This window comes from Camelina sativa, chromosome 8 (assembly GCF_030686135.1).
Source record: "Camelina sativa cultivar CO46 ecotype springtype chromosome 8, ASM3068613v1".
In the NCBI taxonomy this organism is placed as follows: Eukaryota; Viridiplantae; Streptophyta; class Magnoliopsida; order Brassicales; family Brassicaceae; genus Camelina; species Camelina sativa.
Window position 1 is genome coordinate 10,006,135 of NC_141887.1, and position 13,455 is coordinate 10,019,589.

A 13,455-nucleotide genomic window follows, 5' to 3' on the forward strand; every position below is an offset into this window, starting at 1 on the left:
ACCTTTTTGATCCAAGAACTATCAAGAACAACCATCAATATTGTTTAAGGGTTCAATGCAAGGAACAAGGACAATGAAAAAGCTGACAACTTTTGAAGAGAAAACAACACAGGTACAGGATTCTCATACAATTCCAGAAAGAAGAGAAGAGAAAACGACATAGGTGTGAATAAAGGATTCACGGTGCCTTTAGAACATTAAGAACTGCCAGAGAGATAAACACAAGCTGAACAAACAAAGAGCCTTGCATACGTGTGTCCTGGCTTCTGTTAACTACTCTTCTTCATCCCATTCGTCATTCTTGTATGAGACGAGGGTGTCGACCTTGTGAAACTGCAAGAGAATGAAACCAATAAAAATACTCTTTAGAGATTTTTGAAGTGAATCATTCTCAGCATAGACTTGCTCAACTCATTTATACCTTGGTATCAAAACCGTGTAACTTAACCATCTGTAGGTTAGCAATAAGCTTGGGGTCGCTGTCGACCCCAGGTGAATGGAACAGCCACATCCGTGTCCGTATATGCCAATACATCAAACACGCCTAAACAACAACAAATGCAAATTAAAAAAGAGAAACCCAAAATATGATGATCACACACTCAAGTTCCTAAGAGGTTTTTTGGTTAGGTACTTGCAAGAAGGTAATATAAGTTGCATAAAGATTAGATAACACACAAGTGAAAACAAGAATCAAGTAAAAAAAAAAAAACACAGTTGAGAAAAGTATCAACACAAAAACAAAGACTAACCCTTTGTCAACAACTTCAGTATCAGTCTCAATACGAAAATTCCACCTCTCCAAGACTTCACCAGTGAGTGGCTTTGCTCATTATCACTAACACTACTCTCTGCAACTTTCCAGCTTCAAGCCATTCTTTTTTTTTTTTTCACACCACAAATTAACCAAATAAATCTTCAGACTCTCTCACACAAAACAAAACTCTAACAAAAACCATGAAAAATGCTTGGAGGAAAACAAAATAGAAAAAAAAATGAGTACCGGAGATCTGAGAAGTGAGATTAGACATGAATGATTTGACGGATTCGTCTTCAATAAGCAACATCGGAAGTCCATATTTCTTCACTTTCACGAAGCTCTCTTCTGGATAAACCGCTCGATTGTACAGAATACTATTACACCCCAATTAACAACAAAAAAACAACAAAATCGAGTCAATTTCACTGGAAATTAAAAATCACAGAATCGGAGATTTATCCAGAACTGAATTTTGAAATTTTCGATTCCAATTCTCACCTGTTCGCTGTGTAACCTGTAAGGAGAAGAAAGAAGAAGAAAGAAGAATCAAATTACGGATCAAGGGAAGTGAGAAATCGAGTGTGAGAAAATTGAGGAAAAAGAGATGCGTACAGAAGAATTCGCTGACGATGGCAGCAGATCCGTGGAGGGTGATGATGTCTTTAGCAGCCGCTGTTTTGGAAGCCATGAGGATGCCGATTTTGTGATTTTTGTTCCCTGGGAAGCAAAGTTTGAATTCGAGTGCGTCGCTTAGGTTAGGTTTTTTTTTTTTTGAGTGATGATTTTTGAAAAGAGAATAAGAGTATTGATTGAGAGAAGATTATAAATAAATAAAAAGAGAGAGGAAGAAAGGGGAAAGGGAATAATAAATAATAAGAAGAGCGTAACGGCTAGTCTTCTTCTTCTTCTTTTTTTTCTTCATCTTTGGAAGTGCGCTTACAACGGCTACTTGTTAATTAATTTAATTAATCGAATCCCACTCTATATATAAATGATTTTTTTTTAAAATGTATTTTCGAATAACTTCATGTGTAATTTTCATAGATTAATCTTCGAAATTTTTAATTATTTTTTTTTATTGTTTTGATTTTTCATGATTATTTTTGGAGAAGAAAAACAATTACGGAAAATAGAGACAAAAATGTTGGAGTATGATGAAGCCAAAGAATTTTGGTAAAATGATAAAAAAAAAGAATCTAGATTTGCCAAAAGACCAAATGAGTGTAAAGGGAAAAAATATATCTGATCGAAAATGTCATTTTACATATAACTCAAAACTTTGAAAATTTAATACTACTATATACTAAATTATCCTATATAAATTGATCAGTTATATTATTGATACATTGAATTAACAAATAATTAGCCCAATGGATACCATTAACTAGAAGGTATATTCCTCAATATATATAAAAAAAAATACACACTTTAAAAAAAAAATTAGTTGACCAAATAAATAATGGGATTTTCATTGAGAATGCCATTTTCGTTTAAAAATTTCTCCCAAATGCCATTTTTTTTTCTCTCCCCGAAAATGCCATTTTTGTGGGGTAAATAGAGCTTGAAAAGACTTAAATACCCTCTTGTTTAATGGACGAAAAAGCAGGCGGGGGAATTCAAAAAAGAAGATAGTAATAACGATTGGACATGCATTAATGGCGAGATGGACAGAGACTTGCGACTTTTATTGTGGTAAAAAGAGTTTATTGGAGTTAATGCTGCCATTTTTTTAGGACTAAACTTCCGTAACTTAAACAGATCTGAAGAAGATAAGGGTAGGTGAAGGAAGGTGGTGTTGGTTGTCGAACAAGGGGAGGTATGTCTCTATTTGCATTTAATATGGTTGGTTCTGAAAGAAGGATGTTCTTGCATTAAATCTGGGCAACTGCAAATTATCCTGCATTAATTGTGTTAAACCATAATTTCCATTAATGATGCAGATGTTCGGGAGAGTGTGCCTGCTGGTGGGTGAATGGACATGTTCAGATATTGGGGTATGGAAGGTTTATGTCCGTCATGGGCAAATGGCAAGATTTTTGTCTATCGACAAAGAGACTACGTTTGAGGGTTTGAAGGCCAAGATTGGAGAGGTTTTTGGTGTCAAAGAAGAGGAAAGTAACATGGAGTTAAGCTTTTGGCACCCAGGAGACACAATTGTCTTTACACAAGGTAAGATGCCCCCAGTTTCAGTAGACAGTGATGTTGAGTTTCAACAGTTTAAAGTGAATAATGAAGAGTGTGGTGGACTGTATTTGTATGTTTCACTGAAGAAGAAGAAAGCATCGACCATCGAGGAAGGACATAATATTGTGTCCACCGATAATGAAAAAAATACGACTGGAATGTTGGTTGACCCAGATGGACAAGACGTCGAGGAAGGACTTAATATTGTGTCCACCGATAATGAAAAAAAACACTACTGGGATTTTGGTAGACCCAGATGGACAAGACGGTTTGTCATCTGGTGGAGATCATTTCTTGTCTACTTAATGTGGACATAATGGGGAAGAAAATGGGCTGTCTACCCCCTCGGTTGCTAACAATGCTGGTCCATCGAGCGGAGAAGTCTCCGATGAATTGTTGCTAGAGTGTCTGAGAAATTTTGAAGAAAGTCATCGTGCGGAGATTGGTCACAAGGAATCAAGACCCAGTTCCAGCGTGGTCACCAGACCTGCATTAGATCCGTAATAAGGAGCGACGTAAGTAAATTTGGTGGACAGTTAACGGTAGACAAAAAGATAAAAAGGTGGAATTGGTCCATCTTAAAGTGGACATCTACCTTCTCTGTCTAATCTGGTCCACCATGGCCACATCGTTGTCGGTGACAACACCAACTACAAACTGGTCCTCCGGAGGCATAACATACCCAGTTCCACCGTGGTCATCAGACCTGCATTGGAGGCATAATACGGAGCAACATAAGTACATTAGGTGGAAAAGTAACGGTAGACAGAAAGATGATAATGACAAAAGTTACGTATGGACATACACTGTCTGCGGTAATTGGTCCACCTGATGTATTACAGGTTCGGCGCTTTCGTTGTCAGCAGACCTGCATTAAGGGCAACCATGTAAACTGGTCCACTAGTACACCAAAACGACGAACTGAGGAAAATACGGTTAGACAGACCTTGACTGTTGAAACTCGTCCTCCGGAGGCATAACATACCCACTTCCAGCGTGCTCATCAGACCTGCATTGGAGGCATAATAAGGAGTGCCATAAGTAAATAGGGTGGACAATTAATGGTAGACAAAAAGATAAGAATGAGAGGAATAAGTAAAGGGACTAAATTCGGTGGAGAAGTAACGGTAGACAAAAACCTCTCTTGGTGGTAGTCGTCCATCGCCCCAGCAAACCTGCACATTTGGAAACTTATAACTTAGTGAGACGGAATGATGCTAAAAAGCTAAGGTGGACAAACAGCAGTTTTGATGGTTGTCTAAAAAAGCTAAGGTAGACAAAGAACAAGTATGATGGTTGTCTATTAGTAAGTGAATGGTCTATCATGATAAAAACAGTGGGTGGACCAAAAAAAGTCGGATCTACAAAAGGTGCGAAGACGGATTGATGTAAAAAAGCGAAGGTGGACAAAGCCATATTATGATAGTTGTCTACCAGTAAGTCAATGGTCTCTGTTGATAAAAACCGTGGGTGGACAAGAAAAGTCGGATCTACAAATAGGTATCTCAAATATTTGGTCTATCGTCCGATTTTCAAAATTTGGTGGACAAACAAAGTGGATCTCTTAACTGGTCTATCAGATCGGTTAGCACAACTAGACGAAATACGCGGCTATGAGAATTCGAAGCAATAAACACAAACATACCTGGGAGAGGCGGTAGCGGCCATTGTCTCTCCCTCGCTTAAATTCACGGAATCTGCCACACGCACACTAAAACGTTGCAGACGATCAGTTAAGGTTTTTGGATTTTGCTTAAAAATTAAAAAACAACAACGCAAAAGTGATCTCAAATACCAAGGGTCGGGTTCGGAAGTAGGTTTTCCTGTCTCGCCGACTTCGGCGGGTGGAGGGGGAAGAAGCGGAGGATTCGGCCGTAGAAGTGACTGTATTAAGTAATTCATCATCACACCATAAGACACTGATGTTGAGTTTCAGCGACAAAGAAGAAGACGAAGAAGAAAGAGAATTTTGGCGACAAAGGCGAAGAAACAAAGATCTCTGAAAAGAGAAGACGAACGGGTTGCGTTTTACGAAGTAATAAAAAACAATTTATTATAATTATTTTGTTTAATTTTAAGAGAAAGACATATCTGAAAGAGGGTAAAAAGGTCTTTCTGCAGTGAGCGTGTGGCAGGCGGGAGAAGCCCAAAACGAAATTGGCATCCTTGAGAAAGTTGTTCACTATTCATGCAAGATTGTACAAAATTCTCATAAATAATCCTCTTTGGTGTTGAGAGGTAAACAAACTTTTCGTTTTGAATTAGTTTCTTGAAGAAACTTTCTTCCTGACTCTGCTACACTGAGCCGTTTTATAAGACTATATAGTAATTTAAGGTAAATCACATAAACCCTAATTATTATAGAAGCTATACTAATTCTATGTAACAATATGTTAAGTTTATTCACATAAACCAACATCATTTTGACATGGAAACAGATGAATGAAAGCGTTGTTAGCCTCTCTACTAGAGAGCTCTTTCAACTCCTTCCAAAAGCTTTACGCCACTCATTGTTGCGCCATCAAATGAGGTTACGTCTCCAATGTGTACGTATCCAACATGGTTTTGGATTCTTATATGAAATTTGGCTTCTTGGGTTATGCTGCTCATAAGCTGTTCGATGAAATGCCTCATAGAGACTCCGTGTCTTGGAACACGAGCTTTGGGAGATTGGAGGATGCGTGGAGTTTGTTTAAATGTATGAGAAGATCTGAGTGTATTGTTGATGGGTATAGTTTTAGTAAACTGTTGAAAGGGATTGCTTTAGCGAAAAGGCTTGATCTTGGGGAGCAAGTGCATTCTTTGGTTGTAAAAGGAGGTGGTTATGAGTGTAATGTGTTTGTTGGAAGTGCGCTTGTTGATATGTACGCGAAAGTGTGAAAGAGTTGAAGATGCTTTTGAGGCTTTTATGGAGATTTCTGAGTCTAACTCTGTTTCTTGGAATGCTCTGATTGTTGGGTTTGTGCAGGTTCGAGATATTAAGACTGCTTTTTGTTTGTTGGGTTCTATGGAGATGAAAGCTGCTATGACTATGGACGATGGTACTTCTTTTGCTCCACTTCTTACTTTGCTTGATGATCCTATGTTTTATAACTTGTTATAGCAAGTTCATCATGCTAAGGTTTTGAAACTCGGGCTTGAACACGAGATTACTATATGCAATGCGATGATCAGGTCTTATGCAGATTATGGTTCAGTATCAGATGTGAAGAGAGTTTTTGATGGTTTGGGTGGCATAAAAGACTTGATTTCTTGGAACTCGATGCTCACAGGTTTCTCTAAACATGAGCTAAAGGAATCTGCTTCTGGACTGTTTATTGAAATGCAAAGGACTTTGATAGAAGCTGACATTTATACTTACACTGGCATATTAAGTGCTTGCTCTGGAGAAGAAGATCAAATGTTCGGAAAGTCCTTGCATGGTTTGGTGATAAAGATGGGACTGGAACAAGTAACTTCTGTCTCAAATGCATTGGTCTCTATGTATATTCAGTGATATGCTCAAATTAAACCCTAGAGCTATTCTCTCAAATTAAGAGATCATTGTAGTACTTAGGGGTCGAATTCCACAAGGACTCTAGACTACACAATAAATTATAGAGTTTTATGATTACGCTAGACAAGTTGATTTAAATAAGAAAAGCAATGCAAAATATTAAAATAAAACTGTTGTAAATTCAAGGGATTAAAAAGCTAGGTCTAGGGAATTTCTCAGGAAATTATGAAATATTAAATCAATCAATAAATTAGGATTCAAGCAATTAAAAATCAGATCTAGAACTCTAAACACTTTTGTAAAATAAATCAGATATCACTGCAAATATTATCTAAATTTAAAACCAGAAAATCCAAATCTCTTTGTAAAATTCTAGGTTAAAAATCAGCTTAAAGAACAGGTTTAGATTGTTCACAAAATTACTAAATCAAATCTCTTTGCAAGAAGTAATTTTGCTCATCAAAAGGTTTTATTAAGAAAATCAATTATATTCTCATATCAATTTATTATCCTAAGTTATTAATTCTAGATGGCCAATCAAGGATTAATATGAAGAACAACCTATGCTGAATATCTAGAAAGATAATGAATCCTAAATAAACAAATCTAATAAATCATAAAATCCTTGTGAAAAACCCTGAACCTAACAAGCAAACTACTCAAACATATTCAATGAAGAACAAAACATAATTTTGAATAATAAGCAATTGAAATTAAAAGAGTAAAGAGGGAGTTTATGAATTCTTCTCTCAAATCAGTTCAGATCTCTCTCTCCCAAAAGCTCTCAAAATCTCACAGGGTTGCATAAAATAAAACTTCTTAGAATATAACTTCAAGGTTTCTAAAACCTAAAAATACTATATATATGTCCTAAAACATGGCAGGGACTTGTGTTGCAATTATGGAAGACTTTGGGGTAGATTTGTAAAATTTCCAAAACTTGCTTCTCTCTCGGCTAAACATGGTGTCAATCGATGCTAAGGCAGTGTCGATCGACACTCTCATCCTTCCTCGGCTCCAAGTTCTCTTCCTTAGCTGAATTGCTCCAAAATCCCTCTAATTGCTCTATTTTGCTCCTTTCATGCCAAAATCCTAGAAAACCTGTAAAGACTCTAAAACATCCTAGAAAACAAATCAAAAGACTCTAAAAGACTCCTTATATCATGGTTAAAAACCACAAAAACCATGATATATCAACTCCCCTAGACTTAGCCTTTGCTTGCCCTCAAGCAAAACAGAAACTTAGACCTGTGAAAGAGGTTTGAAAACATAGAAACTCATTTTCTTTCTTAGGTAATGTCATGATCATTCAAAACCATAATCCACATGCTTAGCAGAAAAATCCAAATCGAACCACCATGTACTTCTTCGTTGACATTCATAGCATCCCAGATTCAAACCAAATTCTACTACTTCCTCCATTAAGCCTTCATCGCTGGGACTCATAAATTTGATCAATGTCAAGAACCTTCTAGACTCATTCCCGTACTATACCATAACAAGCAAGATATAACTTTTACAACATGTGGTATTCTTCCACTCCCCCAGACTTATTCTATTCTTATCCTCCTTTGAGCTTTGCTTTGCTGTTTTTTTTTTTTTTTCAATCAAAAGTGTAGGCGAACAATGGGATCATCGGTAATTTACCTACCCCTCGCTTCCAAGCTTTGTGTGATCATTTGACTCAAGAGTAGAATAATGAGGTCACAGGTAATTTACCTACCTCTCTAAACTGATCAAAATCATATCATCTTTTATTCTCTTTTTTTTTTTTCTAAACAAAGCTCTCAGGAGTAATCTTTTCAACTTAAATAAGGGAGAGGAATGCCATTTTTTTTTTTTTTTGAAATCTTACTTGTCAGGTATGAACAAGGAGTCAAGCTCTATGAACATCAATCTCCTTGATGAGTTAAAAAGAAAAGTGCAGAAATTACCTCAGGCTTTTATGGATTATGTTGGAAATTTGGATGTCTCTGGTTTACTGGTCAGCCATTGGATTTTTCATTAGTCGGATTTATAGATTCAGTCTGCAGCATTAATCAACCAAGGCAATACTCTAAAAAGAAAAATCATAGTTTCCAAAATAAAACTAAAATTTTGACTCAATAAAAACAAAAATACGGTTTTAACACACTAAAAACCAAAAACTATGTTAGTAGTTAGTACTAACCTCCCCCAGACTTAAACGACATTGTCCCCAGTGTTTTCAAGTAAGAGGAAAGCAAAAATAAACAAAAATCTATGGAAAATGTATGAAAAATTTGAACAGTTCTCGGGTTACCAACTGGTGTCGACCGATGCCCAGGTAGCGTCGGTCGATGCTCCTCTTTGATCAATAATGTCCGAAACTTTTCAATTTTTTTTTTAATAAATAAAACTCAAAACCAAATATCAATAAGTTAGTAATCCTAAAAGAAAAATTGAAAGATAAGTAGTTCCTACCAGTGGGTTGCCTCCCACCAAGCGCTTGTTTTAAGTCATTAGCTTGACTGTGTCGAAGCTTAGACGTCCGATGGATCAGAACGTGGCAGTGAATGCTGCCGAAAAAATGTCCTCTTCATCAAAGGTGGTGTATAAGCAGTAGAAGAGTGAGGTCTACCAAGGACATGAGGAACAGGACCAAGGCGGGATTTAGGGACGGGTCTTCTTGTATGTCCTGCAAAATCATCAACATAAGAAACAAGCGCTCTACGATAATCTCGTGGCTTGGTTAACTGCAAAACAGTTTTTGTATCTTTGAAGGTCTTGTTGATGATAGGAGGGAGTTTGGGTAAAGAAGATGCATACCTTTGCCTTACCTGAGGACTCTGGATTGTGGAGTGGGGGGCTTTCTGTTTGGGAACAGCTTTATGATTTGGAGCATCAGTTTTGGACAAGATCTGTCTCGGATGTGGAGGGGTGTCGACCGATGCTAATGGAGCATCAATCGATCATAAACCTGCAACTCGAGTAGCAGAAACTTTTTCAACAGAAAAATTCTGTCCATCAATAGTAGGAGCTCTCCTCAGCTTATCCATCTCCAAGTTCATACCTAAACCATCCACATTCAGTGTTATGTGTCCCTTCTTCACATCTATGATGACACCAGCTGTAGCTAAGAAAGATCTTCCTAAGATGAGAGGGTCTTTAGGCTCTTTATCATACTTCAGCACCACAAAGTCAGTGGGAATCATGAAGTTTCCAACCTTAATTGGAATATCAGCTAAGATAAGAGACAATCTAGTTGGCTTGAATTCGGTCATCCCAAGTTTCACAACAATATAATGTGGCATCAAGTTGATACTAGAACCGAGATCACAGAGTGAGTGAGCAATCAAGTACAAAGCTTCCAGGATCTGGTAACTTCTCAGTAGTCCTACACTGAATTACTGCACTCACTTCCTTAGAAACAGTCACCTTCTCTTTCCTCTCTTTCTTCCTTTGAACAGGCTGGTTCAACAAGATTGCACTGACATCCTTGGTAAGCAGTGCTCCTTCTTCAAGGCTCAAACCATTGGATACCATTCTCTTCACATAGCGTTTCAGTGGTGGTGAAGAGAATGCTATCTTGTGAGGAGATAGAAATGGCTACTCAAGTGGCTAACCATTTGCTAGAGATTGAACCAGATGATCATTTTACATATGTTTCGTTGTCTCATATGTATAGTGATCTCAAGAAATGGGAAGAGAAAGCGAATGTGAAGAAGATGATGAAGGAGAGAGGTGTTAAGAAAGTTCCAGGTTGGAGCTGGATTGAGATTAGAAATCAAGTTTATGCCTTCAATGCCGAAGACCGATCAAATCCTCTGTGTCAAGAGATTTCTTTAATGATTGAAGATTTGGCTCAGGAAATGCAGTGGCTTGATTCTAATAATTGGTTTGATCAAGCATCACTTCTTGGTATAAGTCACCTTTAGTTGAATAGTTAATAGCATTAAGTCACCTTTTATCAGTGAATATGCTATTTACTCCCAGCATTTTGCATCGCAATTGTTAGGGCCTGAATTTTACTCTCTAGGGGGTTGTTTGTGCATTCACCATCACGAAAAATACAACATTGCCTTAGTTGTGTGATTCATGAATGTTCCATCGTAATTGCATCCAGTAATTGAAAATAGTTTTTACTTTTTAGACATAACTGAAAATAACTCTTTAATTAAAAATGACTTCAACGTAGTGACACAAATAATAAAACTTATTTTTATTACATATATTAAAATCTATTTTAAATATACGAAAATTATAAAATATTAACTAAAATCAGTTAGTTTGGTTAAATTTTCATTTATATTTTTGATTCTGAATGGACTGGGATTTATTTTCTTAAGCATATAAAAGAAAGATATATCCTTTAAAATATAAAGATAAAAAGTTAGTCTTCTATTTATTTTCTCTTAATTATGTGCTATAAAAATATTTATCTTTAATAACACATATAGTTAAAAAAACATAAATGTTTTCTTTTTATCACGTAAAATCTCACAATCGATTAAAAATTTTATTATTTCATTAAAATTATGTATATATGAAGAGAGAAAAAAAAATATGGTATTCTTTAGAATATGGCCTACTTAATAACATTTTAAACAATATTTCAACCTTTCTTTTATTTCATTTTACTTATATAATTAAATTAACCAAGACATTTTTGAATTTTTTTTGTAATATATTTCCTTATAAATAGTCAAAGTCTTATATCATTCTAATTAAGCATTTTAAACCAAATTTGGTATATGGTAGATTATATAAATTACATATATAGTCATTTCTTCTCATCCTAAATTTATTTTCTTCCTAATTCACTAGGTGATAATCTTATATTCAAAGTTTCAACAAATCAATTGTAGTCAAAATTTCAAGAAGAATAATTTGTTCAATGTATCTTATTCAATTTTTATTCAGAATATCTCTCACCATTAATTATATAAATACCTATTAGCTCTCAGCCAAATTCATCAACCTCAAGACATAAAAAAAAAACAAATATTTACAACACTTCAGAAAAAAGTATGGCCAAGATTAGATCACTAGATGTTGTTGGTACCATCGCAATAATTTTGTTGTTGGTCATTGCAGGTTAATCAAGCATTCTCATTATCAATACTCTTGATTATTCAAAATACGTTCTTAGCTATGTTAAAGCTTATTTACCTAATTTTTGACATAAAAAGTATACATATATTTTTGGGGTTTATTGTATTTGTTTTTTAACTAAATTTTATTATTTTGTAGAACAAGCGAACGCAATCACCGTTGACGCTGATTGTATTGGACCGTGCACTAGCAATTGTCAACAGCTTTGCATATCGAAAGGTTATAAAGATTGGACTTGTGCATCTTTTAGAACCAAAGCGAGTTGTTGCTGCAAACCACGAAAGAATCAAATCTTTGAACAGACTGCTCTATTGAACAACTAAACCGTTTTTAGTATCGTATTGTATGTATGGTCACTAAATAAGAATCTCACAAATATAAACAAAAAATAAATCGATATCTCTTTTCTTCTTTTCACTTATCATGGTGCATGAAAAAGTGTTCTGTGAAAAATATATATATATATATATATATTTGAGGTAAAAAAAAGGGTTAAAAATGAATATATCATCTATTAGATGAATCTTTTGAATTATAAATTATAAATACATCAGAATAAAAATAACATATTTCTCTCTCAAATGAAACTCGCGAGCATCTCTTCCTTTCTTCCGGTTACTCATCAGTTATATAGACGGCGCTTTAGCTAAAAAATATTTTGTAAGGCCAGATTCAACGGATTGACAATCTATCATTTTCGACGTCTCTAAGCTTCGCAACCAGCGTGTAGAGAATTTCCTAGTTGAGTATGTTTTTCAGGCAACTTTATATGCAATTTGGAAAGAAAGGAATGGGAGAAGGCATGGGGAGGACTCTAGTTCTACAACTCAACTAATCTACAGGACTGATAAGAAAATCTGAACCAGCTTTTGTCGATCCTACTTATGGGGGATAGGCGTTACGAGAGTGGACTCCAACTGTGGTTTGTGTCCCTAAAACATTTTCTTTAGAAATTTTAACTATCCAATTTTAGCTTAAATGATGCAGTTGTTGTAAAATTATTTATTTATATTCTTTAATATAATTCAATATTATATATTTTTTTTTTTAAATGTACAAGTTTCTTGACTAATACTTATAAGTTGTGGTTTTGTTATGAGTCTATATTTTATTTGAGTTCTTTTTTTGACGAATCAGTTCATCCCGGCCCATCCAACGTTGTTATCGACAAGGAATTGGGTAACCCTTCATTAAAAATAAAGACATGTAAGCCAGCAAGAGACTTGGTATTGAAAAAAAATACTACAGTAAAACCTCTATAAATTAATAAGGTCGGGACCATAAAATTTTATTAATTTACAGAAGTTTAATTTATCGATAAATTAATAATTATTAATTTATCGATAAATTAATATTTTATTAATTTATGAAGAGATTTTCTAATTTTCATAGTTTTGAAAATTTTCAGTTACAAAATAAGATACTTTTGTTATCCTTTACATTTTTAAAGAATTTTTTTAATTTCTAGTCTTGGCTATCGTAATAGGATGAATGTCAATTGTTTACTAGATTATTTAGGTAAAAATAATAAATGTTAGAAGTTTAGAGTTTAGAACAAATTGCTACTACTATCCTTCATGGTAATGATAAAGTCGAAAAAGATATTGCAGTACCTTTAGAACAATTACTAAAGAAGCAATTATCACATCGATCACTCTCCATAATTTTTGTATGCGATTTGAGAAGACAACAATGAAAAAGATTAGAGATGCGCTCCAACAAGAATGCAAATTCAAGAATAGACAAACAACAATAGAGTCATATTTCACTAGATTTTTTTAGATATATATATATATATATATATATATATATATTAGTTTATTTGACTATTAATTTATGATATTGATGAGACCATATTTTTACATAGGATTTCTAAAAAAATTATTATCTTATTATTTTATCGAAATGTGTCATTTTTTACACCGGCCCAACTCGGAATCGA

At 34.9% G+C, this 13,455-nt stretch overlaps 1 protein-coding gene and 2 pseudogenes across 2 annotated transcripts; 2 read left to right on the top strand and 1 right to left on the bottom strand.

Moving 5' to 3' along the window:
- Nucleotides 1-19: 19 nt before the first annotated feature.
- LOC104706925 (mitotic spindle checkpoint protein MAD2-like) lies at nt 20-1,586 on the bottom strand (annotated as a pseudogene). The gene is made up of 6 exons (XR_002032978.2): nt 1,373-1,586; nt 1,259-1,274; nt 1,004-1,134; nt 753-877; nt 422-544; nt 20-333 (listed from the first exon to the last, which is right to left on the bottom strand). The product of XR_002032978.2 is annotated as a mitotic spindle checkpoint protein MAD2-like (transcript).
- Nucleotides 1,587-5,503: 3,917 nt separating this feature from the next.
- On the top strand, nt 5,504-6,440 carry LOC104709416 (putative pentatricopeptide repeat-containing protein At3g25970 pseudogene; annotated as a pseudogene).
- Nucleotides 6,441-11,354: 4,914 nt separating this feature from the next.
- LOC109126069 (defensin-like protein 75) lies at nt 11,355-11,932 on the top strand. Its single transcript, XM_019229147.2, has 2 exons — nt 11,355-11,495; nt 11,652-11,932. The coding sequence occupies exons 1-2, from the start codon at nt 11,429-11,431 to the stop codon at nt 11,834-11,836; spliced, it is 252 nt and encodes an 83-aa protein (XP_019084692.1). The 5' UTR covers nt 11,355-11,428; the 3' UTR covers nt 11,837-11,932.
- The last annotated feature ends 1,523 nt before the right edge of the window (nt 11,933-13,455 follow it).

Coding starts and splice junctions, on each gene's coding strand:
- LOC109126069 (XM_019229147.2), top strand. CDS start 11,429: ATGGCCAAGATTAGATCACTAGATGTTGTTGGTACCATCGCAATAATT. Junction 11,496..11,651: donor TTTGTTGTTGGTCATTGCAG/GTTAATCAAGCA, acceptor ATTATTTTGTAG/AACAAGCGAACGCAATCACC.